This window comes from Thalassophryne amazonica, chromosome 11 (assembly GCF_902500255.1).
Source record: "Thalassophryne amazonica chromosome 11, fThaAma1.1, whole genome shotgun sequence".
NCBI classification, from domain to species: domain Eukaryota; kingdom Metazoa; phylum Chordata; class Actinopteri; order Batrachoidiformes; family Batrachoididae; genus Thalassophryne; species Thalassophryne amazonica.
This window is the reverse complement of record NC_047113.1, coordinates 38,313,405-38,340,892: the sequence shown is the minus strand read 5'-3', so window position 1 is coordinate 38,340,892 and position 27,488 is coordinate 38,313,405. Positions and strand designations below refer to the sequence as shown.

At 41.1% G+C, this 27,488-nt stretch overlaps 1 protein-coding gene across 2 annotated transcripts in view; it reads right to left on the bottom strand.

Annotated features, from left to right (window-relative positions):
* Window positions 1–23,786, bottom strand: part of LOC117520065 (alpha-1B adrenergic receptor-like) — a 44,361-nt gene extending 20,575 nt beyond the window's left edge. The window contains exon 1 of one of the 2 annotated variants that reach the window (XM_034181370.1): window positions 22,582–23,786. In XM_034181370.1, coding sequence (XP_034037261.1) covers window positions 22,582–23,548 — 967 coding nt within the window. In that variant the 5' untranslated portion in view covers window positions 23,549–23,786. Of the gene's footprint in view, window positions 1–22,568 lie in introns of both variants that reach the window. The other variant, XM_034181369.1, reaches the window with a different exon arrangement.
* Window positions 23,787–27,488: the final 3,702 nt, after the last annotated feature.

Below are 27,488 nucleotides of genomic sequence, written 5' to 3'. Positions count from 1 at the left end.
CTTTTGTATCGAACTGTAAAAAAAACTTGTGATTGGGAAAAAAACTGATGTACCTGATGTGTATTTCTCACCCACTGTTAATGCATACAGATGGGAGATTGGTGAACAGCTCATTGCTCATCGAGCGTTGATATTGTTCAAGGACAATGAGGAGTGTCCTCCTCTCACTTCCATGCCAAATTTGGAAGTTCCCTCCTACCTCTCTTCTGTCCCTCCTACCTTGTGGGCGCGACACAAGTACAACGTGGGACTGATCAAAGGCTGTGCTCCAATAGTATTGCAACCAAAATCATCTTTCAGGCCTATTAAGAAGCAATATCCACTCAGACAGGAAGCTGTGGATGGAATAACACCCGTTTTCAATTCCTGCTGGAGGCAGGAATTGTGGTCCCCATCCACAACTCTCCTGTCCTAACGCCATTATTCCCAGTGAAAAAAATTCGTCCTGCTGGACAACCCACTGAATGGCGTTTTGTTCAGGATTTACAGGCAGTAAATGCAGCAATCATACCACCAGCACCACTGGTACCGAATCCACATACAATTTTGTCTCAAATCCCAGGGGATTCACAATTTTTCTCAGTGGCTGTTTTATCAAATGCATTTTTTTTCTGTACGAGTACATCCAGATGTTCAATTCTGGTTTGCTTTTACTTTCATAGGTCAACATTATACCTGGACTCGACTCCTGCAAGGGTATACAAGCAGTCCTCATCATTTCTGTCAGGCTTTGGCTGACAGCTTGGCTCCTTTGACCTTGTCAAAGGGTACAGCCCTTTTGCAATATGTTGATGACCTGCTTCTGGCTGCACCATCCAAGGCTCAATGTGAACATGACACATTGCTCCTCCTTACCCACTTGGCTGAGGAGGGGCATAAGGTCTCACTAACAAAACTGCAGTTTGTTCAACCTGAAGTGTCCTTCATTGGCCACTTGGTGTTGGCAGAGGATAAACGTTTGAGCTCCACACGTGTTCAGGCCATCATTGATGTACCCCGCCCACAGACAAATAAAACAAATGTCCTTCCTGGGAATGTGTTCTTATTGCAGAAATTGCATCCCTGATTTTTCCTGCATGGAAGCCCCATTAAGATCAATGGTGAAGCTTTCTGCTCCTTCTGACTTGGAATGGTCATCTGATGCAGAGGCAGCTTTCTCTGCATTGAAGAAGGCCTTACAGACTGCTCCCACTTTCGGCATCCCGGATCCTGCCAAACCATTTCACTTATATGTGGATGAACGTGCAGGATGTATGACCTCTGTTCTGACACAGCCTCATGGGGATCGTAACTGCCCCTGTGGTTACTTCTCTCGGAAACTTGATCCTGTTGTGCAAGGATTTCCACCTTGTTTGCGTGCTGTGGCTGCAACAGAACAAGCTATTCTGGCTGTTCGTGAACTCACGGGCTATGCTCCTTTGACCGTACATGTTCCTCACTGTGTGTCTTTAATCCTGCATGATCAGAAAGCATCACACGTCTTCTTCCCATTGGATGGACCATCAAGCGTTGTTCCACCTTGAACCCAGCGACCTTGTTGCCCCTACCTGAGGATGGACTACCTCATTCCTGCGTGGCAGCTTTACAAGAGGTTTTGACTCCCAGACCTGATCTCTCTTCCATCCCCATTGCAAACAGTGACATGATCTTGTATGTTGATGGCTCTGCCTCTCGTGGCCCTACTGGTGTTAATCGTGTGGGTTTTGCTGTTGTTTCAGATCATGAAATTATGTATATGGGTTCCCTTCCATCCACCCTTTCTGCCCAAGCAGCAGAATTAGTGGCTTTAACTGAAACGTGCAAATTGGCTACAAATCGATCAGTTACTATTTACACAGATTCTGCATATGCGTTCTGCGTGGTGCATGATTTCGGTGCCCTCTGGCGTCACTGAGGGTTTCTGAAGTCTGATGGCTCTTCCATCCTTCATGGGCCTCTGGTGTCAGCTCTTCTAGATGCCATTTTGCTCCCTTCTTCCATTGCTGTTTGCAGCCCATACTTCCCAAACTGACCCAATTTCTTTGGGTAATAAGTTTTCTGACTGTGCTGCTAAACAGGCCGCTTTTTGTGCTGTGAAACATACCCTCTTATCTGTTTCTGCTCCTGTCACCCCTGTGGCAGACCTGGCCTCACTCTCATCTTTTGTGACTCCTACTGACGTCTCTCTTTGGCGTAAACGTAAAGCTGGTGCTGAGAAGGTAGATGGGATTTGGTACAAGCTGCATCTCCCTTCTGAGCCCTCCAAACCGTGTTTACCGCATGCCCTTTTCCGCACGTATGCTATTTTGTCAAATGGTCAATACCACATGTCAAAACGGGGGATGTGTGCTGACATTCAAAAATTTTGGTTCAGTAAAGGCTTTGTGGCCTATGCAACTGATTTTTGCAAAAGATGCTTGATTTGTGCACAAAACAACCCCAGTAAAACTACTCAGTTGACCTCTGCAGGTGCATATCCTCCTCCTCAAGGCCCCTTTCAACATCTCATGATGGATTTCATTGAATTAACCCCAGCAGAGGGGAAGAAATATTGTCTTGTGATTGTGGATATGTTTTCCAAATGGGTCGAAGCTTTTCCAACAAAATATGCTTCTGCAAAAGCTGTGACAAAGGCTTTACTAACAGACATTGTTCCTAGATGGGGGGTACCAGAAAAACTGTCTTCAGACAATGGTACACACTTTGTGAATGAGCTGATCAAAGAACTCGGTGCCATTTTGGACATAGAGCTAAGGTATCATTGTAGCTATCATCCTCAATCTGGAGGCGCAGTGGAAAGAGAAAATGACACATTGAAAAATAAATTGACAAAATGCACAGCTGAAACTGGCCTAAATTGGGTTAAATGCTTACCCTTGAACTTGATGCAGATAAGATTTCGCACACGACAACGTAATAACCTGTCACCCTTTGAAATACTGTTTGGAAGACCACCTCACACAGGACTCCATCCTAAGGTGTTGACAGGGGAAGATGCAGTGCTTGCTGATCATAACCTTGTGTCTTATTGCATTAAGCTTTCACAAGCTCTTTCTGTGTGCAGGTCTCGTGTGAAGGAAGCCCTTCCATTATCAGCCGAACAACCACTCCACGATATCCGACCCGGTGACTTTGTGATCATGAAGAACCTGAGGAAGAAGCACTGGAACGATCGTCACTGGATAGGCCCCTTCCGAGTGCAACTGACGACGCACACTGCCATCAAGGTTGCAGAAAGGTCAACGTGGATCCACGCAACCCACTGCAAGAACGTACTGAAAGAATTATACCCCGCTCCCGATTCCTCAACCGCCTAAAGAGACTTCTGACCAACATCATCTTATCCACCATGGCTCATGGGCATCAACATCCTCCCAACACAAAGGTTGTATGTCTCCTCTCCGGTTTTCTGTTCTTTGGAATCATGCCTATATTATGGTGGTAGACTCCAGTAGCTCAAACAATCTTCTTACAACTGAAGAATGCCCAACAACCTGCACAATTGAATGAATCAGTGCATCAATGGTTCAGGCGATCTTTCGCACTTTGTCATGTACTGTTTACTGTAACAGTAAACGAAAATGTAGACAGGATAAAATACACTGGTCTACAGGCAAAATGCTTCTGAAATAAAGATAGTCAAACTTTACCAAATTTGGGCCATGGAGAATGAAAATGTTATCTGATTGGCTGTAGTTTAAAAAAATGCTACTACTGTGTTACTAAAGATTAATATATAACCCTTTTGCTGATTTTAAAGTGTTACAAAAGAGAACAGGTAAAATATTATACAAACAGTAAGAGAAACATAAAAGGACCTATGTTTATTATTTTTTAAATGTAAACGCTACTTTTAATATAATATAATTATGTTGACTCAAAATGTACCACCTTGTATTAGAAACAGTAGCTAACTAGCCATTGTTATTGTCATATTTGAAGTCAACTTCTAAATATTTGTATGCCAGTGTTACTTACACTTCAATGTGCGGTTGTAAAATTTTACTAGAGATGCTGCAGCAGCCATTTCCCTTATAGAGTTCCAAAATAGGTTAGCTTTGGAGATGTTCCTGGCTGAAAAGGGGGGTGTTTGTGCTATGTTTGGACAAGATTGTTGCACCTTCATTCCAAATAACAGCTCCTGATGGACGACTGACAAAGGCCCTCAGTGGACTGCGGGCTTTGTCAGATGAGATGAAGGAACATTCTGGCACAAACAACCCTTTAGCAGAACTGTTCGCTAACTTCTTTGGCAGGTGGAGCAAATTGATTATGACAATTCTTATGTCCCTAGCAGTATTTTTGGCCCTATTTCCGGTTTGTGGCTGTTGCTGTATTCCCTGCATTCGAACTTTAATCTTACAATGCATTGACAAAGCAGTAGGTGAACCTAAACCTCCTGCATACATGCTGTTGTCTAAATGCACAAGTATAACTGCACTGAATGTAGGAGAATCGGCCTCAGACATGTTTCTATTTCCGCATTATATGGATGATTCAGAGACAGAAACTGGGGAGAATGACATTTAGATGTAAATATCATGTTTGCTTTGCTGAAAATGTTTATGAAAACTGTTTTCTAAATGCCAATGTTCTAAGAAACAAAATGAAAAAACAAACAACAACATCAACCTTCTGAAGAATGTAATTCTATGACGTGTTGTCTTAAACTTGCAAATGTGTGAGAAAGCAGATGCCATGTTATGTTCTAATTTGTATATAATACTTAATTTGCTATTTTATTAGGAATTAATTGATCAAGTATGATCAAAAGGGGGGACTGTGGAAACTAAAATGATAAATATTGCTTTTCTATTAAAGTAAATGTTCCTTCTTCTATTAAATGTTTGACCAAATGTTTAAAGTTCTGTTTGTTTGACCGACTGTAACCCTTCTGTCACTTAAATGCTAAAGACTCGCTTGTTGTGAAACTTACTGATCAAAAGCCTTTTTTGACACATTTGATAAAAACCATTCCTTAGGCTGCCTCCTCAGCCAAATGGCTCTGTGTTACCCTGCTAAAACCCTGAACAATCACAATGAAAGAAGAAGCACTGTAGACAGTCTCACAGTGGGACATGGCTTCGGGACCCCCAAGAACTCCTGATCCACATAGACAGTCTCACAGTGGGACATGGCTCGAAGACCCCCAAGGACTTGTAAATGAAAAGGACCCTTTGATCATCTTTTTCATCATCACAGCCCTGTCATAGATAGGAGAACAACCACTACTTCCTTTTCCTCTAACTCTGTGTTTATGTGTGAACAAATGTATTGTGTTAACACTGTATGCATAATTTCTTCCTGCCCTGATGTGGATAAAAGCTGTGCTCAGAAAGCCACACTTTACACTGTTCCAATCAGAGTACACTCTCTGGTTGAAATAGCATCCAAAGCTTTGTATTAAAGCCTGTTATTTGACAAACAGTCAATGTCCTGACTCTTTCTTCTTCCACAGACAAGCCTGAAAATCTTTCGGCCTCGACATGTTTTATAAAATGTATGTTTTCTCCGTGTCTATTCAGATGAATGTGCCTTCATGGTGGAGTGCCACAGGTTGCAATAACAAACAAAAATTCAGAAATTTCAGAAAAATTCAGGATTTCTGTTTTCTTGTATGAAAGTCTCTCTGTGTTCCACTCTACCATAAAGCTGTGGAGCAAAAGAAAAAAAAAATTGCACTTTGCCCACTTTCTCCAAACACACCCACAGAAACCTATACCTCCTTCAGAATTGTCAGGGGTGTCTTGGTAGCTTTCCTCCTTCATCTCAATCTTGCAGTCACTGCCAACTCCAGGCATATTCATCAGACAATACAATTCTGTTTGTATTTCTTAATGATTGCATAAATGAAGTTCACAACATATTCATTAACTTAGAAAATGTTCATGTGTCAATCCCTTGTCAAGTGACCGAGTGGGGTCATTTATGACCCCAGGCACATACTTTTTCTGCACCATTTTTCCAGTTTTAATCAGAAAAATGTTTCCTACCATGAATTTGTCAATATATTTGTCCTGCATTTGTTCATAGAGTTTTGCAAGGATTGGCGGCATCCGTGTGGCAAGTATAATCCAAACTTGTGCTGGGTCACTTATGACCCTGGGAAGATCTATGAGATTTTCGACATTACATCTTGAGATGGTTTTGTAATTTGCCAACTCTAATCACTATATTTTACTGTTTTGCAGGGAAACATGGCCAACAGATCATGAATAGCAAGATTTACAGCTGCACAAGCACTGAGACTGATTCTTGATGCCCAGAGTGAGGATGAAAAGGATGATGGACAATATATTCGAGAGTGAAATAAACATGAAGAACCTTAAAACAATCATTTATATACAAGTATTCCAATATAAAGTCAATGGTCATTGGTCATATTAGTTGCTAAAATAGCTTGGTTGCTTGAGGGTTAAAGAGGATAAAAAGCTACAAAAGTGATTATTTCATCCTTATATTTGGAATTATAATAGTTGGTCCAATTACCTTTGACCTCTGAAAATGGAGGGACTGTGTATATAAATGGCTGCAATTACTAAATGTTTCATGCAATATTTTTTATTAAGATCCTCCCGTTTAAGCTGGAAGCACATCCTGATTTCAACTCCATTGTGTTGGTGCACATAGGCCAAACTAATTGTCACTGTCTAATCACCAATGGACCTGACTGTATTTACGAGCTGATTCCCACCTCCCCCCCTCCCACCCCCCATGTCTGAACAAGCCAAATTTTCCCCTGGCAGCAACAGGAAGATATTACTTTCTTCTACTGTTGCAGTTGTAAGTGATTTTGATGAGCACGGGCATGAGAACTGTTCTGTTGGGTTTGGGCCAGTTCTAGTGAGGACACACACACACACACACACACACACACACACACACACACACACACACACACACACACACACACACACACACACACACACACACACACACACACACACACACACACACACACACACACACACAGCTTGTCAAGAGCTACTGCCTCTCTCCCAATGAAAGACTTTGGCTTTCAGTTTCAGAGAGAGAGAGAGGAAATAAACTCCACAGTATCCTATGAAGCTAAAGCAGGACTAGTGCCATTTGCCAGGGGAAAAAAACAGTTGTGCATTTCTGATTGTGTTCCAGGATAAGCCCCCTAAATTTGGCCCCTATGGAGACCAAAAAGGTGAGTTCCTTTCTGCACGTGAGCAGGATAAACGTGATTGAGCTGCACAAAGAGACCTGTCTGGTGGAGAACATGGCTTCCTTAGAGCAGAGGCGGCTGTTTATGTGTTTTATTTTTGTGTAAACATTGTCCGTTTGGTCTGAAGATAAGTTGGACAGCAGCGGTTGGGGTTGATGGTCTTGGCCTTTTTGTTAGGACCAATCCTTGCACCTCCTTCCTGAGGACAAGAGCACACACACATACATACTGTATCTGTCTATGAAACACAGGAACATCTTGACAAACCAAAGCATCCTGTTATTCTCTCTGACTGGAAGAAGCGATACCTCAGCGCACACACACACACACACACACACACACACACACACACACACACACACACACACACACACACACACACACACACACACACACACACACACACACACACACACACACACACACACACACACACACACACAATCTGTTCTCCAAAACCTCTTTATAACACACACAAATATGACTTGTATGTCTTAATCCAAAGCGGCAGTCGTGTTATTGCTCCTGCAGACGGCTTCTCAATGAAATTACAGCACAAAGCTATTTTTACAAAATTGACCTGACATCCCAGAACCTCCTCTTTTGGTCCTTGGCCCCTCCGGCATACGTCAGACGCCTCCTTTTTCCCTCGCGGCTTTGACACAAAGTGTTTTCATATTTCTTCCCCTTCACCAACCATTTCAATTACCCGCAGTGCACAGGGGCACCGGCCAGATCAGTGTACCGAGGCAAGCGCACACGTACACCCACAAGTGAGATGCGCACATTCACACAGCATCACTTCCACAAACACGTATACGCAGAATCAATTAGATCACACATAAGAGTGTTGGTTTCTCTCACATTTGGGGACTCTTTAACACTCAGTTCTGCGAGACCTTCACAGGACATTAGTGCTCGTACTGGGTGTTAAAGAATGCTGCGAAAATGTATGTGATGAAACACGATGCACTTTCCCTCTGGATGAATGTTTTTTTCTTTACAACCCCAAATCAGAAAATGTTAAGGTAGAATGGAAAATAAATAAATAAGAACCCAACACCCCCGCAGTAATTCATACATTTACTCCGGCTTCTCTTTCACTGCAGGCAGTATGAACACAAGATATTTCATGTTTTTTGTGCTCCACTCCATTTAATTAGTTAATATACATCCATTCCAGCATTTTAGAAGAAGGCAGAAGAAGAAGACTGGGCGGCCTGCAGCGATAGCGAGAGCTGTCCCCAGCAAAGAATGTCTGGAGAATTTTGAAGCAAACACCAGTACATCGTAAGAAACCCTTACGTGTTATGAATGGGACAAAATAACACCTGAGACGCTTCATCGCTTGGTGCCACAATATCTTGAGTTTTGTGAGAAGCAATGGCAACATTACAAAGGGGTAACTGCTTTTGTGTCTTAACTTTTGTTTTGTAATGTGCTGCAGGTCCTAAATGAACAGAGCCTTTATTGTCATTGTACATATACAATACATGCATACAAACAATGCAGGAATACGAGATGTAGATGTACACTGACAAAATTAATGAAGCTAATGCGGGGGGGGGGGGGGGGGCATCTTGGATTCATTCTGTCTGCAGTGAAGTGGAAGTCCAAGTAAATGTATGAATCACTCCATTTTGTTTTTTTTTTTCTTTTTGTGATTTGGGGTTGTAAATTCAATGTTCTGTACGGTGCCCTGAAAGTAAATAAATTTTTATATGACAATTCAAATGCTCATATGCTCGTTACAAGCTCATAAATTACATGTTGGGAAAAGAATTATTTTTTGCATAACAAATAAAAAGAATTGTTTTCATGAACTTGTACTTGCAAGTTTTGCTCAATGTATGCATAATTGTAGCTTCTTTCGCATACACTAAAGAATGCTGTCTTTCTTGTGCATTTGATAAGATTTGCACCTTTGCTTACAGTTTTTTGTTTTGCTTTCTGTGTTGCTACGTTTCCCCATAAGACGTTCAATGTGGCACAATTTGAGATTTGACTATACATATACACTGTACATAAGGTGTTTGGTGCAGTTTAATTTTTAGTCAGGGAGGTGACCAAGAACCAGATGGTCACTCTGTCAGAGCTCCAGTATTCCTCTGTGGAGAGAGGAGAACCTTTCAGAAGGACAACCATCTTTGTAGCAATCCACCAATCAAGCCTGTATGGTAGAGTGACCAGATGGAAGCCACTCCTTAGTATAAGGCACATGGCAGCCCGCCTGGAGTTTGTCAAAAGGCACCTGAAGGACTCTCAGACCATGAGAAACCAAATGCTCTGGTCTGTTGAGACAAAGCTTGAACTCTTTGACGTGAATGCCAGACATCATGTTTGAGGAAATCAGGTACCATCCCTACAGTGAAGCATGGTAGTGGCAGCATCATGCTGTGGGGATGTTCTTCAGTGGCAGGAAATGGGAAACTAGTCAGGATTGAGAAAAAGATGAATGCAGCAACAGACAGAGACATCCTGGATGAAAACCTGCTCCAGATCGCTCTTGGCCTCAGACTGGAGTGACAGGTCATATTTCAGCAGGACAATAACCCACAGCACACAGCCAAGATATCAAAGGAGTGGCTTCAGGACAACTTTGTGAATGTCCTTGAGTGGCCCAGCCAGAGCCCAGACCTGAATCTGATTGAACATCTCTGGAGAGATCTGAAAATGGCTGTGCACCAAAGCTCCCTATCCAACCTGATGGAGTTTGAGAGGTGCTGCAAAGAGAAATGGGCAAAACTGCCCAAAGATAGGTGCACCTAGCTTGTGGCATCATATTCGAGAAGACTTGAGGCTGTAATTGCTGCCAAAGGTGCATCAACAAAGTATTGAGCAAATGTGATTTCTTAGTTTTTTTATTTTTAATTTTTAATAAATTTGCCAAAAAGGGACCTTTTTTCATGTTGTTGTTATGGGGTGTTGTGAGTAGAATTTTGAGGGAAAAATGAGTTTACTCCATTTTGAAATCAGGTTGTAACAACAAAATGTGGAAAAAGTAAAGTGCTGTCAATACTTTCCGGATGTACTGTATGTGGTGATCCTGTCAGCAATACCAAAACAATTAGATTTTAAACCAATTTTAAAGTATCATACTATAATATGAGCAATGTTTGTCTGTCTGTCTGTCCCCCTACTTCTGCCTGGTCCTTGGGCCAATTTCAACCAAACCTAGTATGGGGATGAGGGTTAAAGGGTTTGTTTAAGCAAAGGTTAAGGTCATTGGGGTCAAAGGTCACAATCGTGATTTTTCGCTCTGATGTCCACCATATGTAGGTGGGTTCTGGAATTGCCCAAGCAAGATCAAACTTACCTCAGGTCAGTCATTGGGGTCAAGGCTGTTCTGACCAAAGGTTAAAAAATTTAAATTTTTTTCCTATTTGATTTGCACCAAACTTAGCACACAATTGGAAATGGATTATAGAATTGCCAAGCAAAGTCAAATGTGCCATGGGTCAATCACTGGGGCATAAGGTCGTGTTTGTCTGTGTGCTGTCCTGCTCCATCCAGGTCCTTTTGCTGATTTCTACCAAACTTGGTGTGTCAATGAAGGCTGACCCCTGAAAAAATTTGGTTGCCCTTAAAGAATTCATTTTGGTAAAGGTCAAGGTCAAAGAAGTCCGATTTTCAACCTGATTCAGACGGCACGTGGCACACAGTGCAATGGATTCCAGAACAAGTCATTCACTTGTGGTGAAGGTCATAATAATATCTAGGTCTAAATCTAAATTCATTTCATATGTAAGAAGGTAAGCATAATTCAAGTGTGAATATATCTTGAAAGTGTAACTTTAACTTGTAGCCAGTGAGAATGATATAACTCAGGCGTACTATTAATTTGAACCAGGACAATTTAATTAACACAGAGGATTTTGCTGTTAAGTTAGACTGTGGCCGATGAGTGTGCGGGAAATTTCTGGCTTTGTTTTGTCCAAGTAAACTTTTGTGGAATAACATTAACTCTGCAGCTTTGATGCTTCGTTTATAATGAGGACGTGTGTATATCTTACTTTGCTCTTAGTTCCATAAAAGCATTAAAGGGGAACCTCTAAAGGAATAACTCAAACTCTGGGACTAGTTGCCACATCCTTGCCATTTTTGTACAACAAGGGGAGACACAGTGTGGTGCTGAACATTCCCAGCTGGTAACTTGGCATTCCACCCGCTTGATCACTTTGGATGATAATTTAGTAAATGTTCGCTGAAGCACGTCTTTCTGTTCTGACACTGTATTTGGCACTATAAACAACCAACTGTGTTCCTGGCTGAACTGTACTATCACATTTTGATTTTGGTAAATAGAACATTAGCAGTTAGCAGTTCTGCTTTTTTGTGATTGATTGGTTAGGGATATGGATGAGAGTCAGTGGGTGCTGGGGGATAATTATTTACAATAATCAATATTCTGTGAAGTAGTCAGACCCTAGAAGGTACTGCTGAAACCAGATCATGCTTAAATTTTAGTCGATCAATGATGCACTCGTTCACGATGGCCAGGTCAAATTTCGTGAAAATCCAATAAATTTTGTTCAAGTTATCTGGAACACAATAAAAGGGTGACTGGCGCTAGGGTGTATGTGTGGACAGGATGTATTTCTACTTCCTCATTCTGGCTTTACAGTCACTGGAGAATATAGTGGAACAGATAAGTATGACCGTTGGCCAGAATTGTTCACTTGGTGATACAAGCATAAGATTTGACTTGAATGTTCTTCATAAATCAGTGTTTGAGAAAAAAGTTCTGTCCACTTGAATATCCAATATGGCAGCCAGGTAGGGGTCAATGAAGAATTACACAGGGGACAAAATTAAAAAATGCTCCAATCATATTGCAAGCTATACCACATTGTGTATGATCATAAATATTCCAAAAAGGTATTGTTTGTACTATCTATGACTGAATGTTATGGGTTAAAAACAGCAAGAATGGTGACAAAGGTCAGTTTCAGTTTGTAAAGGTGTCAAAAGTTAAAGTTGCTTGAATTTTTGTAAAATGTGATGCAAATTATTTGTTGAGTTAATATGGTTTTAAAAAGAAGTAGTTTGCACCATGTGTCATGATCAGTTGTCAAATTACAGGGTAACATATGTCACATGTCATAGAATCCAATGGACATCGACATTGTTTGACATTTACTTTGCAAACCAAGCATTCAACACAGTCAAAACTATTCCATTTATTATTCCTATTAGTTCAAGGCTGCCATATTGGATTTTCAAATGCTTAGCACTTTTTCTGAAACACTGATTTATGAAGAACATTCATGCCAAATCTGATGCTTGTACAACTCAGTAAGTTGAGTCAGATACAAACAAAGTGTATATAAATTAAAATAAAAACTAACATAAAATGTCTTAGTTTTTGGGCCAACACTTGTCACTTGAACAATTTCAGTTTGTCATAGTTCACATTTTAGCTCCAGTTATGTTCTCTCTGAATTATTACAATAGTTTTTCCTTCATTTTAGCTAGTAGTGTTTTCATGTTGTGATGTTATTTTGGCAATCTCTCTCTCTCTCTCTCTCTCTCTCTCTTAGTTTTGACTTCTCGTTGTGTCCATGCTTTTCTGGATTAATTCACTTTTCTTCATAAGCTCTGTGATAAAGTCTCCTCGTCACCAGACTGCATTAAGTTCCTCCCTGCTTTCTCATGTTTTATGTCTGTGATCTTCTGACTCCATGTACTGACCATGTTATCATTTTTGGACTTCCATTTTTACCTCCTGTTTAGTGGTCACTGTGAGTCTTGACTGCAGGTTAAGTCTGCTGTACGGACACTGTGGGATGAGATCTCTGGGTAATTCTGTGTTTTAACTGTTTTACCATCCAATGTTGTGGTTCACTGCATTGGGGACCTGCTGTGAGTCACTACACTGTGCACTTTGGGATTGGTCTCTGTTAAATCCACTGATGGAACACCATTCTTCCAAAAAGATATTCCCTCATTTTGTATTTTTATGATTTTTAAACTTCAGTGACATATAACATTGCTTTTAGCATCATAAAAAGGGTGTATAATATAACTCCTTCAGGGCCCCTTCACACATAGTATGAATGTGGCCGAATTGCTCACGAAGCAGGAATTGTATGTAATTCGTGTAAAATCCGAGCTGCCTTCAATGCCTCGTACACCTGTCGTTACAGCTATTTGCGCACACCAGCGGCTGAAAGACAGTGTGTGCCCTGTGAGAGCCCATTTGATCCCTCTCACGGCAGCTGTTGGCCAAATTTCAGGTGACACACATGAACATCCGACACCGCTCACTTGATGCTTAGAAAAATTTCACATCCAGCTCGAAACTGATCGTCTGCTCACTATTTTCGTGCTAACAGTGTGAATGGCCACACATTTTCTAAGTGCCCCCACGACTGTGGAACAGATGTGGCGTGCCAGAGTGTCGGCTCCCCCTGCAACACATGTGCCATGTGTGTTAATCGCGTGTATGTTGCGCCCCCCCATTCACCACAAATGTTGCGTGCCGGGGGTGGGAGCGCACTTGCATGAAATGCTGATATGTGCGTACAGATGGAGTGGCCCACCACGTCAGAACACACATGGCACAGCGAGCCGCCTCCCAGCTGCTGACCACAGACTCACTGACAGCTGCAAATGAATGACGACTCAGTGCACGTTGGTGTGTGTGCTGGATGGACAGGGGGTGCGGCCACCGATTGCAGCAGCTGTTGAAATTTCTGGGTCTGGACGTCCTAGCTGGGGAACACGTACTGTGTTTGGACGGACATGATCTAACAACTGTCCACTGTGATGCGCTTGTGTCCGCTTGCTGTCCTCACGTGGACATACATAAAAACATATGCCGTTGCGACGAGCTGCAGCGAGTGAGCACACGGCGCGCACATTAACAGGCTGCCCCAGGTGAAACGGACCATCAGATCATAACACGCAGTGGGCGATCTGAATGTCACGTCACCCACGTGAGCTCTGTTCCACATGATGCGGTGTCTGTCCTGTGGAGCGCTGTCCACAGGACAGGTGTGTCGGGACATGCCGGGCTAGCAGATGTGTACATGAGGGGAGCGCATGAACTGCTTCATTCATGCCATTTCATGATTGTACGTCTGTGACCATGGGTCATCTACAGAGGAACAGCTGGTCATACTTTGCTTGATAAGAGGGATTCAACAAAATGCAGTGTTTTTTTTATGGTGTGTGGTTTTATTATTTTTTGTAAACACGTTTATCTCCTTGCTGATTTCAGGCATTTTACACACCTTTTATAAAACAGTGATGGTAGTGCAGTGATAAAGTTTCTGGATGGCAATCAGAGGTTTTGCAAATTGCAGGTTCGAATCCCGCGGGTGGCATTTATTTTTTATTTTTCACCACAGAAGATGCGCAATGTCGTACCACATGCTCCAGCTGCTCACACTGTGTTCCCGCTGCAATGGTGTTGTGCACGACACCGTCGCAGTGGCATCATTCACACCTGCCCGACCATGTGTCTCTCCCGATGTCTGCTTGATGTTTTCATGGTTCGCTCATACGAGCTGTTTTGGCATAATTCCTATTTTTTTGTCCTATGTGTGAAGGGGCCATTAACAATCACACGCACGCACACTCACACAAACACAAACAAGCAAATATATGAGGACTTACAGCTAGTGCTGAAACAGCCGTTTGATAAATCGAGCAACCCAAATAATCATCAGTGTTTCTGATTGTTTTTCTTTTCAGCTTCTCATGAGAAATTGCTGTTTTTCTCTGATTTATATCATAATAAATGGATATGTTTGGAATGTTATTCAGTCATAGAAAGCGAACTGAAGTCGTTACCCCGGGTTCTGAGAACGTGTCACGAGTTTTTGCATCGCTTTCTGACGCTTCTTTGAATAATTGCTTCATTTTGACAGAAACCAACAGTCGAACTGGTCACAAAAACAAATTATTCCCTCCACAACCATGCATGCTTCTCAATGCATTCACACACACACACACACACACACACACACACACACACACACACACACACACACACACACACACACACACACACACACACACACACACACACACACACACACACACACACACACACACACACACAACCTGAGGCAGCCACATCAATGCCATGTCAGCGACAGTACACTGAAGGACTTTCGGGTTAATAACAAGTGTGAAACAGGAAATCCCACCCTGTGGGTGGACACTAATGAAGACTCAGCGCAAGGAAAGTTCTGTTGCCCCGACGGACGAAGGCATTCGGGGATGAGTCACACAAACAAGATGGACCGAGAGCAGAAGCACAAGCCCAAAATTAAAATTCCCCTGACGAATTTTTGGATAGAAGAGATTCAGTGCTGGGTGTCTCAAACCTTGACACCTTGGATCTACTTTTTTAAAAAAATTTATGCTGCATTATGTAAATTCCCTGTCAAAATACCGTTTCCTTTGTTTGGCTATAGCTGGTTTGCATGCATCCTGCAAGTCTTACAAAGCACCATAAAATAAGGCAGCAAAGGGTTTTTCTCCATATATCAACATTCTACACCATGAGATTGTGCAGAGAAATGTATCCTCGGGGGGATTCTTGGCAGTTTGTTGAATGGTGTTGCATTAACAGGCCACACCCAAACCTCCTGCCTCCTACTTGTCGATCAGACTTTCAATGAGCTCTCTTGCCTGAAGTCCATCAGTAAAGATAAAGACTTCATATTTTTGAAACATCCTCGCTGCATCGTGACTCACAGCATGACGCCTGACTGCAGACTGCGTTCTTTAGTTTCCTCTGCAGTCCTGGGATCTTGAGTGCTCGCCAGTCGCAGTGACATCAGGGAGGAGTGCCAAGCCAATCCCCTGGATTAACTGACCAGAGCAGAGTGAGGCCACCTTCTTTGGCACCGACACTCCTCTTACAGTCACAGAATAAATATAAGATCCTGACCATTTCTCTCTTGGCCTGCTGTTTTTTTTTTTCCCCAAACAGAGGCGGTGAAAACAAAGGTCAGTTTTGCTTTGACCTTTGACATGAAATTTGAAATGCTTTAACTGACAGTCCAACAAATGTAAAACAACATTCAACATGCAAAACAGACCTGATGATGTCATAAAGAGTAGGATATGCATTTGTGTTATTTATATTTTAAAACTCTTTTTAAAACAGAATATGCAACATACCCATGCTTTGAGTTTAGAGGAGCTTTTTAGAGCATGTCTTCCATCCTGACCAAAAAGCAACCACCAGTGGTGAGAAACAAAGCCAACAGGAATGTGTCAAAACTTGCAGTTTTTTGAACAGCCAACTGAGGCTGGCTCCAAAAGCAAGTCTGGCTCTGGTGAAGCCCATGTTAAAATGTCCCACTATAAATCTGTGTCGCGTAGGCAGTTCTCAAAAGCTGAGTGACCATGCTGGAAGGAGACTAGTATGTGCCAGTCAGCTGCGAAGAATCGAATCCGAGTGAGATTGCAAATGTGGTGAATTAGCTAAAGGAAAATGCTGCAGGGATCTGTGGTAGCAGTGCTGAACCTCTTCACGTGGATGAAGATATTTTACTGGCATTGTAAATAATCTTTGCTTTAATTTGGGAGACAGGTATTATCCCTGCAAACTGGAAGAAAGGAATTGTTATTCCTTTCTAAGTAAAGGGTGATCACCTAAATTATACTACACTAGTATTACACTGCTCTCTGTGCTGGGCAGGGTACATACAAGGATCATTCTCAACAGGTTTCAATACCAGTTGCTTGCTGCTCAGCAACAAGAGCCCATAGACTGTATACTAGCTCAGGAAGTTCCAGGGCTTCTTTGTGGTCAGTGTTGATTTTTGCAAAGTCTTTGATTTGGTTGGTCTTGTTGTTTTCTGGGACATTCTGAGAATTCACAGGATCCAGGATCACAAGAGTCATAGGATGTAGATCCCTGGTAATATGCTAGATATCATAGCTGGAGGACACAGGGGTATTGTACACTCTTAACCCAGATTTGTTTTAACTTAAATTTCTGAGTTATCATTAATTATTCTTTCGTGTTTTGTAAAAAAGCATTCTCATTACTAAACTAAATTAGTTGATTGCACTATTCAACTGAAATTTTCGGTGCAATGATCATGTTAAGCAGAGTTAATTTTTTGTCTCAAGTTTCTGTAAGGGAGGGGAGGGGTCCATTTTAAATTCTACCTAGCAACCATGTCAAGTGTGAAGACTCCACTCATCCTACTGCTATTGCTCATGGCTTGCTGTGCTCAAATTCAAAACCTGTGGATTTTGAGAGCAACACATAACTTTCTGGTCAAAAGACGGTTCATTGAAAATAGCTTACTGTTTAAGTGCTGCTTCTTCTTTTTTTTCTCTCTGCTGTACGCAGTGTACACTTGGCTGTGGGTTTTTGAAAGAAGCACTGACTTAAAGAAAGTGAAATGTAGGCTTCAAGTTAGTTATTTGTTGATAACTTTCTGGAAATTAGTTTCGCCCAAAGAGTGGTCCAGTGAGAACACGTTAGCTAAACTGAAGTTATTTTTTGGCAATATAACTCATCATTTGGTGTGCTATTGCTAAATCAAACACATTTCAACTGTTGCTTTTTTTAACATGCACTTAATTTTTTTGTTTAGGTTTAGTTAATGTAATAAATACTTTTTAAACAAAATTGTAGAACTTAAAATCTGTTCATTTATATTATGTGTCACTTTGTTGCCTTTTTTTAGTAAACATTTGTCACATTTTTTACAGTACAGTTTTAATGCATTTTTTCCTGTTTTTACTTGTCTTTTGGTTGACAAGGTGTTCATGAGGTGTTCCTTCGTAATATTTTTTTTAAATAAAAGTCGTTGGAACATTTAAATGTATTGTAGCAATCGCCGGGCCGGTTGCTAAGACTGTGAACTGTTATGCTGAAGTGTATCATGGGAGTACAGGGTTTTGAGAGTTTTAAGTGTTGTTAATGTGTTTCATGTTAGTTTAACAGTGTGGTTAGTGTTACTGATTTATTGTGTTCAATAGTTCAGTTGAGTTAGTCAAGTTTAGTTAAGTGTCTGTTGCCACCATAAGTGAAAAGTGTATTGTGTTTGATGCTTTCCACCATTTTCTGGGTTGTTGGGGTTGCAAATAAAACAGCACCTCCTTGCGGCAGAGTGCAGAAAAGCTCAGAGCGTCTTGTTCTTCCACACCACTCGCCACAGTATTCTTTAATTCCTTCCCTTCCATACACATTTGTTGAAACAATGCATTATAATCTCAAAATAAAGATGGAGTAGTTAATTAAATTACAAGAGAAGACATTACTTATATTAAGAAATTGTTTTAACTATTGATTAATAATGTTTATTATGTTATTTGTTATATGTTTACGTATGTTTAACTTAAAATAGTTATTTTATACACCAATGAGAAACCATTTATGTGAACTAATGATTCTGAGTAGCAACTACTACTGTGATTTGTTAATACAACTTAACCTGATTAGTTTTAGCTTGTGTAAAAACTAAAGCGGTTTAAGGCAACGGGTTTCCACGCAATTTTCTAGTAAACTCAACTAATTCAGGTTAAGAGTGTAGTAGTGGTAGCAGTAGTTGTAGTAGTTTTTTGTCATTTCAACCATGTTCCGTAGTATACAATACACACAGTGAAGTGAAACAACGTTTCTCCAGGACCAAGTTGCTACATAGAACAATAAACTATGAAATTCAACAAAGTGCACATTTGCAGTGGCGTGTTGTAGAATAACGGCAAACTACTTACAATAAATACGATAAGTATAATACACTAAATACAATGGGCAATAAGTACAATAAATACACAACACAATTGCAAACAATAATACATTACAGGGAGGGAATGGTGGGAGCAGTATAGTGCAGTTTACACAGTATACTCTTAAAATTATTTGTAAACGGTTTTAAAAATGAGATTATGTGTGTGTGTGGGTACATCCTCATTCCAGTGCTGTGGGGGCAGAATCTGACTTCTTCCCAATGAATTCTGGTATTCATCAATAATGTATTCTGGCTTCTCCTCTGTCCAGTACTTACATGGACTGGGTGCTGGATAAGATACTGGAGTTCAAGAACTGAGGTGTTGGTGAAGAAAGCGCCAATGATTTTGACTGTGTGGATGATGTTGTGGAATCAATGGATGCTCTGATTACATCACTTGAAAAGGTCACTGAAGACTGAAGCTTATGGAGTTATAAAGTCACTAGACAAAGATGTCTGGTGATACTGACATCTTTGCAAGAGAAAGAAAGTAGAGGTCTTTGGGGTCCTAGTGATTCCAAAGTACCTATATAATTGTGAGATGGACTCAAACCAGTGAATTAAGGTGGTGTATCTGGTAGTCGGTATCTTGAGAAGATCCTTGAGTACTGCTGGAAATATAGTTACTCAGAGAAACTCAGAAGAAGAGTACTAGTACTCCTAGTGATCTACTATTACTACTTGTGAAGGAATGTCAGCTGCAACAATACTACAACCATGTAACTGGTAAATGCCAAGGCGGTGCCCATGTTTCACCTGATGGAGGCAGATAAATGGATAGTTTCAGGAGGTAGGGATGGAACAGTTGATGGTTGCCAACCAAGGCTGAGAGTTCAGTAGTGTGGTGGATGTGTCAACATGCGACAGCAGTGCATCTGACCTGACCTTAGGTCCAAATACAGTATATCTGGCATGATATATATATATATATATATATATATATATATATATATATATATATATATATATATATATATATATATATATATATATATATATATATATATGGTATGCATATTTATGCATATATGCATAGCTTTTAAACAATCCTGTCTTTGTATTTGTTCTTGTTAAATGTCCAAAAATACAATCTAATCTTTTGAATTTCCTGACGTTAAATAAATAAATGACTTTAACATTTTGAGGATGTACTCATTAATCCAGAACCACATGAAAGTCTTACGATTTTTACCAAGTCACGTGAAAATCTGTTTATCTGGGTTCTAGCTACCCTGCAAACACTCAGTCGAGTAAATGCAGTGAAACATCTCCTCTGCTGGTAAATGTAATGGCAGTTTGTTATGCAATGCTTGCAAGCAAACTCACTCATATAGGCTGCCACCTTAATACAACACATAGCTTCAGAGGCAGATTAAGGTGGTCATGGCTCCTGAACTACACTTGGATGTGGACCCTAAAAAAATCTCATAAAATAAATAATTTCACATAATACAAGTGAACACCACCCAATTCAAATACAGCAGCCTTTTCAAAACTTTAAGAAACAATATATAAATAAATAAAATGCATTGTTAAAATTTTAAAATAAATTATGAATATCTGTTTTCCTATAACCCACTGGTTTCTGAGACACTGTTTATGATTTTTAACTTTTGTTTTAATAAACATAAAAATACTGTGAGATCCCAAGGTGTGTCGGTTTCATGTACAAATGTCTTCCCATTTGAATCAGAAGCTCAAAGCACTTTACAATGACGCCTCACATTAACACACCAATGACAGGGTGTCACCATGCAACGTGGTCAACTCCACATGAGAGGCATTTTGGGGATTGAAAATCTTGCTCAAGGGCCCTTAGTGAATTTTTGGTCTCATGGGATTTGAACAGGTCTGGTCTCAAGCCCACCACTGTAACCATCCGACCATAAACTTCCCATGTGCTATAAGCATAGTCTGTATACGTACTGGACAAACCCTCCATGATCTCACCCATAGGTTTTCTGCAGAGGGGTTTTGAAGCGCAAATGGTTCAGCTCTGGATGTCACAATCTTGGCAGTGTTTACCTCTGCTTACCACCCGGCCAACCATAAATGGGCAAAAAGGTGGAGTGGCATGGTGGGATGAATGAAGCCTGAACACATCCACTCCCGCTTGAGTTCCCAGTCAAGCATAGCTATGGCAAACAAGCGAACTTTGGTTCCGACGTTTGATTAATGGATATTGCTGTGGACTGGGTGGTGGTTTTCATAACAAATGCCATTAGTGGACCACGGACTTCTTGATGGTCCATTATTACCATCAACCACAAAGCATGCCATATTACTTCAGCTATTTGTCATAAAATGCTCAGAAAGGACAAACGGTTGACTTGAATCTCTGGTCTGATTGTTTACAATCACAGGCAACATTTGTATGTAACTGCAGTTCTAACAATTGTTTTTTAATCAACTTCCATATGAGTGTAACTCATTATTGGCGAATACACCCAAGTACAAATGATTGCCATTCCATGCTGTGCAAGCGCAAGGTGCTACTTTTCAGTTGTCACCACACTTTTCCAAAAAAAGCTAAAATGTTTGCTAAAATCTCAAAACTGTCTTCAGTTGAAGAGTAAGTGCAACATGCTTTTGGTGGGTTTCATGTTGTGGAGGAGGATCAGAGGATGCGCTGGTCAGAGAACAGTAGATCCTGATTAATGAAAATTGGACTTGATTGTCCACTTTCTCCTGCTTTTACACAAGACTACTCCCGGACTACATCAATCAATTTTGATTATTCACTTTTTAGATCATGATTTATCCTGATGTAATGAACTTTAAAACATGTTAAAAAACTTTCCCACTACAATGCTTGTTTTACCACCAGTTACATTTGATTTCAGGCCCTGATTGGGTATCTGACAAATATATTTGCCACAAAAATGTAGACAATCTGGCATAAAAAAATCAAGCCCAGTGTCTTTTTTTGTGTGATACCATCACAAAATGTATTATATTTCGATGACGCGGTCAACCTTCACTCACTAATCTTATCCCTAACTGTAACCCCAACACCCCCAACCATGTCACCCCAAATTTTGTGATGCCATCACAATTTTTTTTTTTCATGACACCATCATGAAAATCTACTCCATTTCGTGACAGTACCATGAATGAATAGATTAACTCACTTTTTGTGACATCATCACAAACTTGGTGTGAGATGGGGTTGAAAAAATCAGCACTGGGTAAACACTCAAACTCACCCACTCAACTACAGTTTTGCTTGCTGTCCAGCTCTGTATACTGTTACAAGCAGAGAATTTTATAATTGTACAATATATATATATATATATATATATATATATATATATATATATATATATATATATATATATATATATATATATATATATATATATATATATATATATATATTAACATTTGTTATGTTTCACTGATTCTCTCTTTTTCCTGTAAGACTCCACACTAGTTTTTTTGCACAAAAATGTGTGGCTCCTTGCGACTCAGGGGTTCTGCGCATTACCCTGCTGAAAAAATTCTGGAGCCGCCTCTGGCGAACTGCTCTTTTTTTTTTTCTTTCCAAAGATATTTAATTTATTAATTCTTAAAAAAATCCTTAATTTTAAGTTTCGGAATTACATCGGAGTTTAATGTGGAGTGTGCTTAGATTTAAGTAAATGCTCTTTATCCATTTAATGTGGAAAAGCGGAATATGAACTGACCTGTGGAACCTACCTATGGGCAAGGCGAGAAAGAAAGGCAGCCAGCAAAGCGTAAACATGCCGACCACAACTCCCAAAGTTTTAGCCGCTTTCTTCTCCCTGGAGAATTTTAGAAGTTTGACCGTGAGGGAGCTCCTGGAGTGGTGTCCGCGCCCCTTGGCGGTGCCGGTGCTCCCGGAGTCGTCGTGTACCTGAGATCCTTTGTGGATCCTGAGGGTCAGTTCGCCAGAGCTCATCCTCTCCCGCATCACGCCGGCCTCCAGGTTCTTAGTAGTCCGCTTGGCGACGATGTAGACCCGGCAGTACATTACCAGGATGACCACGAGCGGGATGTAGAAAGAACCGAGAGAGGAGAAGAGCGCGTAAAAGGGCTCCTCGGTGATGGGACATACCTTGTCGTCCGGCAGCGGCGGCTGCTTCCAGCCGAGCAGAGGTCCGATGGAGATGACCACCGACAGCACCCACACCCCCAGCATGGCCAGCAGAGCGCGCTTCTCCGTCACGATGCCCGGGTACTGCAGCGGATGGCTCACTCCGATGTAGCGGTCGATGGATATTACGCACAGGCTCATGATGGACGCGGTGCAGCAGAGAACATCCACCGCTGCCCAAATGTCACAGAAGATCCTGCCGAACACCCAGTAGTCTAAGATCTCCAGGGTGGCGGACACCGGGAGCACCGTAGTGCCCAGCAGCAAGTCTGCGATGGCCAGGTTGATGATGAAGTAGTTCGTCGGGGTGCGCAGGTGCCTGTTGCACACCACCGAGAGGATTACGAGGATGTTCCCCGCGATGGCAAACACGATGAACGCCCCCAGCACCAAGCCGAGCGGGATGGCTCGGGTGAGGTCCAACTTGCTGGGTTCCGTGTGGTTCCCTGTGGAGTTGTTGGTGAAGTTGGCCAGTGAGGACGCTGCTCCATCGGGCTCCGATGAATTGTATTTCCACAAGTTTGTGGCATTGTCAGTGCTCAGATTCATGTTGACTCTGGAGGTCCTCCATAGCAGGCTTCACTTCATCTGGAACTGCAAAACTCATGAGAGACGCGCACAAACCGGCTGAATGGCACGAGTGCGCGTGCTTTCCCCGCGTTTTAGTCATTTCATCCCCAAATCAAAGCAGAAACGTCTCATGGCAAATCGTGGAAAGCCGCTCGCTGTGGCGCACAGCCACCGTGCACCGCTGCTCCATCCACTCTGCGCTCAGTGGAGAAGTGAGGAGGTTGGGGAAAAGAAGGGCGTTTGGTGGGGAGTTGGAGGGGGGCAGCACTGATCCCCTTCGTCCTCTCTGCGTGACCAAATACACCTACAGAGAAAAACATAAGCGAGGCGCACGTAACGCACCATTTCAACGTGTCTGTAAAATGACGCACAGCTATTTTTACGCAGTGTTCTTGCAGAAAACAGCGCATTTTTTCTGATGAACCCATGTCATGCATTTGATCTTCACACTTTGCCTCTGTAAAACCTCAGAAGTTAATCCACCTGAAATATTCCGAGAAAACCAGCGGAGCACTTTCAGGTAATTTGAATTTAGAATTAGAATTTATTTTTTCTAAAATTTCCATTGTTGTGCTCTGACATACAGGACTAACCTGGGACGGACCTGCTGGTTGATAATAATTGATCTGCTCCAATCACATCTTCAATTTTCTTTATTTTCTTTTTCTCTTTGTTTCCCCCATTAGAGTCGAAATGTTTGAAAAAGCCAGAATTCTTATTCTGAAAGGTTTTTCAGTGTGATTTACTTTTTTTTTTTTGATTAAAACAGGAGAGGCAAAAAGAAGTGTGAGGAACCTTATTTTAGGCCCATGAGTTCTGTGGCAAAAGGCCACACTTTACATCTCAACAAATCCAACACCACCAATTTGTATCTTGGTCTTCCTGGTGGGGATCTCAACACAAATATGTATTGGTGTTTGCAACTGCAACTTCTACAAATTGTCCCCTATAGGCCAACTGACATATCAATCAATCAATCAATTTTTTTTATATAGCGCCAAATCACAACAAACAGTTGCCCCAAGGCGCTTTATATTGTAAGGCAAGGCCATACAATAATTATGTAAAACCCCAACGGTCAAAACGACCCCGTGTGAGCAAGCACTTGGCTACAGTGGGAAGGAAAAACTCCCTTTTAACAGGAAGAAACCTCCAGCAGAACCAGGCTCAGGGAGGGGCAGTCTTCTGCTGGGACTGGTTGGGGCTGAGGGAGAGAACCAGGAAAAAGACATGCTGTGGAGGGGAGCAGAGATCGATCACTAATGATTAAATGCAGAGTGGTGCATACAGAGCAAAAAGAGAAAGAAACAGTGCATCATGGGAACCCCCCAGCAGTCTACGTCTATATAGCAGCATAACTAAGGGATGGTTCAGGGTCACCTGATCCAGCCCTAACTATACGCTTTAGCAAAAAGGAAAGTTTTAAGCCTAATCTTAAAAGTAGAGAGGGTGTCTGTCTCCCTGATCTGAATTGGGAGCTGGTTCCACAGGAGAGGAGCCTGAAAGCTGAAGGCTCTGCCTCCCATTCTACTCTTACAAACCCTAGGAACTACAAGTAAGCCTGCAGTCTGAGAGCGAAGCGCTCTATTGGGGTGATATGGTACTACGAGGTCCCTAAGAATAAGATGGGACCTGATTATTCAAAACCTTATAAGTAAGAAGAAGAATTTTAAATTCTATTCTAGAATTAACAGGAAGCCAATGAAGAGAGGCCAATATGGGTGAGATATGCTCTCTCCTTCTAGTCCCCGTCAGTACTCTAGCTGCAGCATTTTGAATTAACTGAAGGCTTTTTAGGGAACTTTTAGGACAACCTGATAATAATGAATTACAATAGTCCAGCCTAGAGGAAATAAATGCATGAATTAGTTTTTCAGCATCACTCTGAGACAAGACCTTTCTGATTTTAGAGATATTGCGTAAATGCAAAAAGCAGTCCTACATATTTGTTTAATATGCGCTTTGAATGACATATCCTGATCAAAAATGACTCCAAGATTTCTCACAGTATTACTAGAGGTCAGGGTAATGCCATCCAGAGTAAGGATCTGGTTAGACACCATGTTTCTAAGATTTGTGGGGCCAAGTACAATACTTCAGTTTTATCTGAGTTTAAAAGCAGGAAATTAGAGGTCATCCATGTCTTTATGTCTGTAAGACAATCCTGCAGTTTAGCTAATTGGTGTGTGTCCTCTGGCTTCATGGATAGATAAAGCTGGGTATCATCTGCGTAACAATGAAAATTTAAGCAATACCGTCTAATAATACTGCCTAAGGGAAGCATGTATAAAGTGAATAAAACTGGTCCTAGCACAGAACCTTGTGGAACTCCATAATTAACTTTAGTCTGTGAAGAAGATTCCCCATTTACATGAACAAATTGTAATCTATTAGACAAATATGATTCAAACCACCGCAGCGCAGTGCCTTTAATACCTATGGCATGCTCTAATCTCTGTAATAAAATTTTATGGTCAACAGTATCAAAAGCAGCACTGAGGTCTAACAGAACAAGCACAGAGATGAGTCCACTGTCCGAGGCCATAAGAAGATCATTGTAACCTTCACTAATGCTGTTCTGTACTATGATGATTTCTAAAACCTGACTGAAACTCTTCAAATAGACCATTCCTCTGCAGATGATCAGTTAGCTGTTTTACAACTACCCTTTCAAGAATTTTTGAGAGAAAAGGAAGGAATATCACCATGACATATGATCATGGTGATATTTTACGAAAACATTTAACACACTTTCCTTCATTAAAAATGTTTAAAAAATGGGGATCCCCAAAAAAATAGCACCAATCTCTAAAAGGTAGGACCTGTGGACACTCTGATCCTCCTCAGAGGGCCCCATGGGTGGAGTAAACCCCAGATAAACAAAATGTCCTCATATTTAAGGACAGCTAATAATATCCTTTGCTCATATACTCAGAAAAGGCATACAGAGCTCAGAAATGGCTGCCAAAATAAGACATTCATTTAGATTAAAATGATGTGTGATCTTTCTCTGTACACGAGTGCCAAGACAGAACTGTGTTTAATTTTTAATAACAATGAAAAATAATGCAAAATATTCATTATTTTGGAACTCAATAATTATTTCAATCTTTGGACTAAATCAGCTTCTGATGCTGTCCTAAAATGAGAGAAAAGTCAGCTCCAGTCGTTTCCCCTTTTATTCAGCTGCACATAAACACCTGATAAATAATGTCCTTAGTAACTTGCTTGAAGGTCATTTTCACATGAACACATTACGGTCTTGGAAATATTTAAAATGTGTTTCTGCTGTATAAACAAGTGGACTTTAGGTGGACCTTTGTGCTAAAATGCTTGTTTCAGGCTTAAAGTACAGCTTTTCAAATTCCTGAAAACTTCCAAAATTGAGTTTTGACTGAAATCCAATCATTATGTCTGTTTATTTTTTGAAGTGTGTTGCAAAATTAAAGCTTGTTTTATTGAAGAGAACATATTTACCTGGGACATAACAAATATTTTATTTTATTTTCCGTTTAGCGGGGTCTAGGAAGTGCATGTGCACCAGCTCACAACACCGTGCCCCACTACTCTGATTGGCTGTCACTGTGTGCTTCCCAGCATCTCTCCTGCAAGTCAGGGGAAGCCCCCTACGTGATGTATGACATGGCTATGGTTGCTATCATAGACTGTGTGGGTCCCTATGGAACATAGTTTAAGGACATCTGTTTGAATTTTTTCCCTTCAGGAGAACTGTTTCTTTATTTATTTTCTAGACTGTGAATTTAGAATATATTGGCAAGGTCATATTATGACTCCCCAATTTAAAGGCTAATAATTAAAATTATAGTGGTGTGAAAGAATATTCTTTTTATAATTTAAATCTTAAAAAACCCAAAGGCTGTACACTTTTAAATATCATTTCTTAAACACAGCACTGATC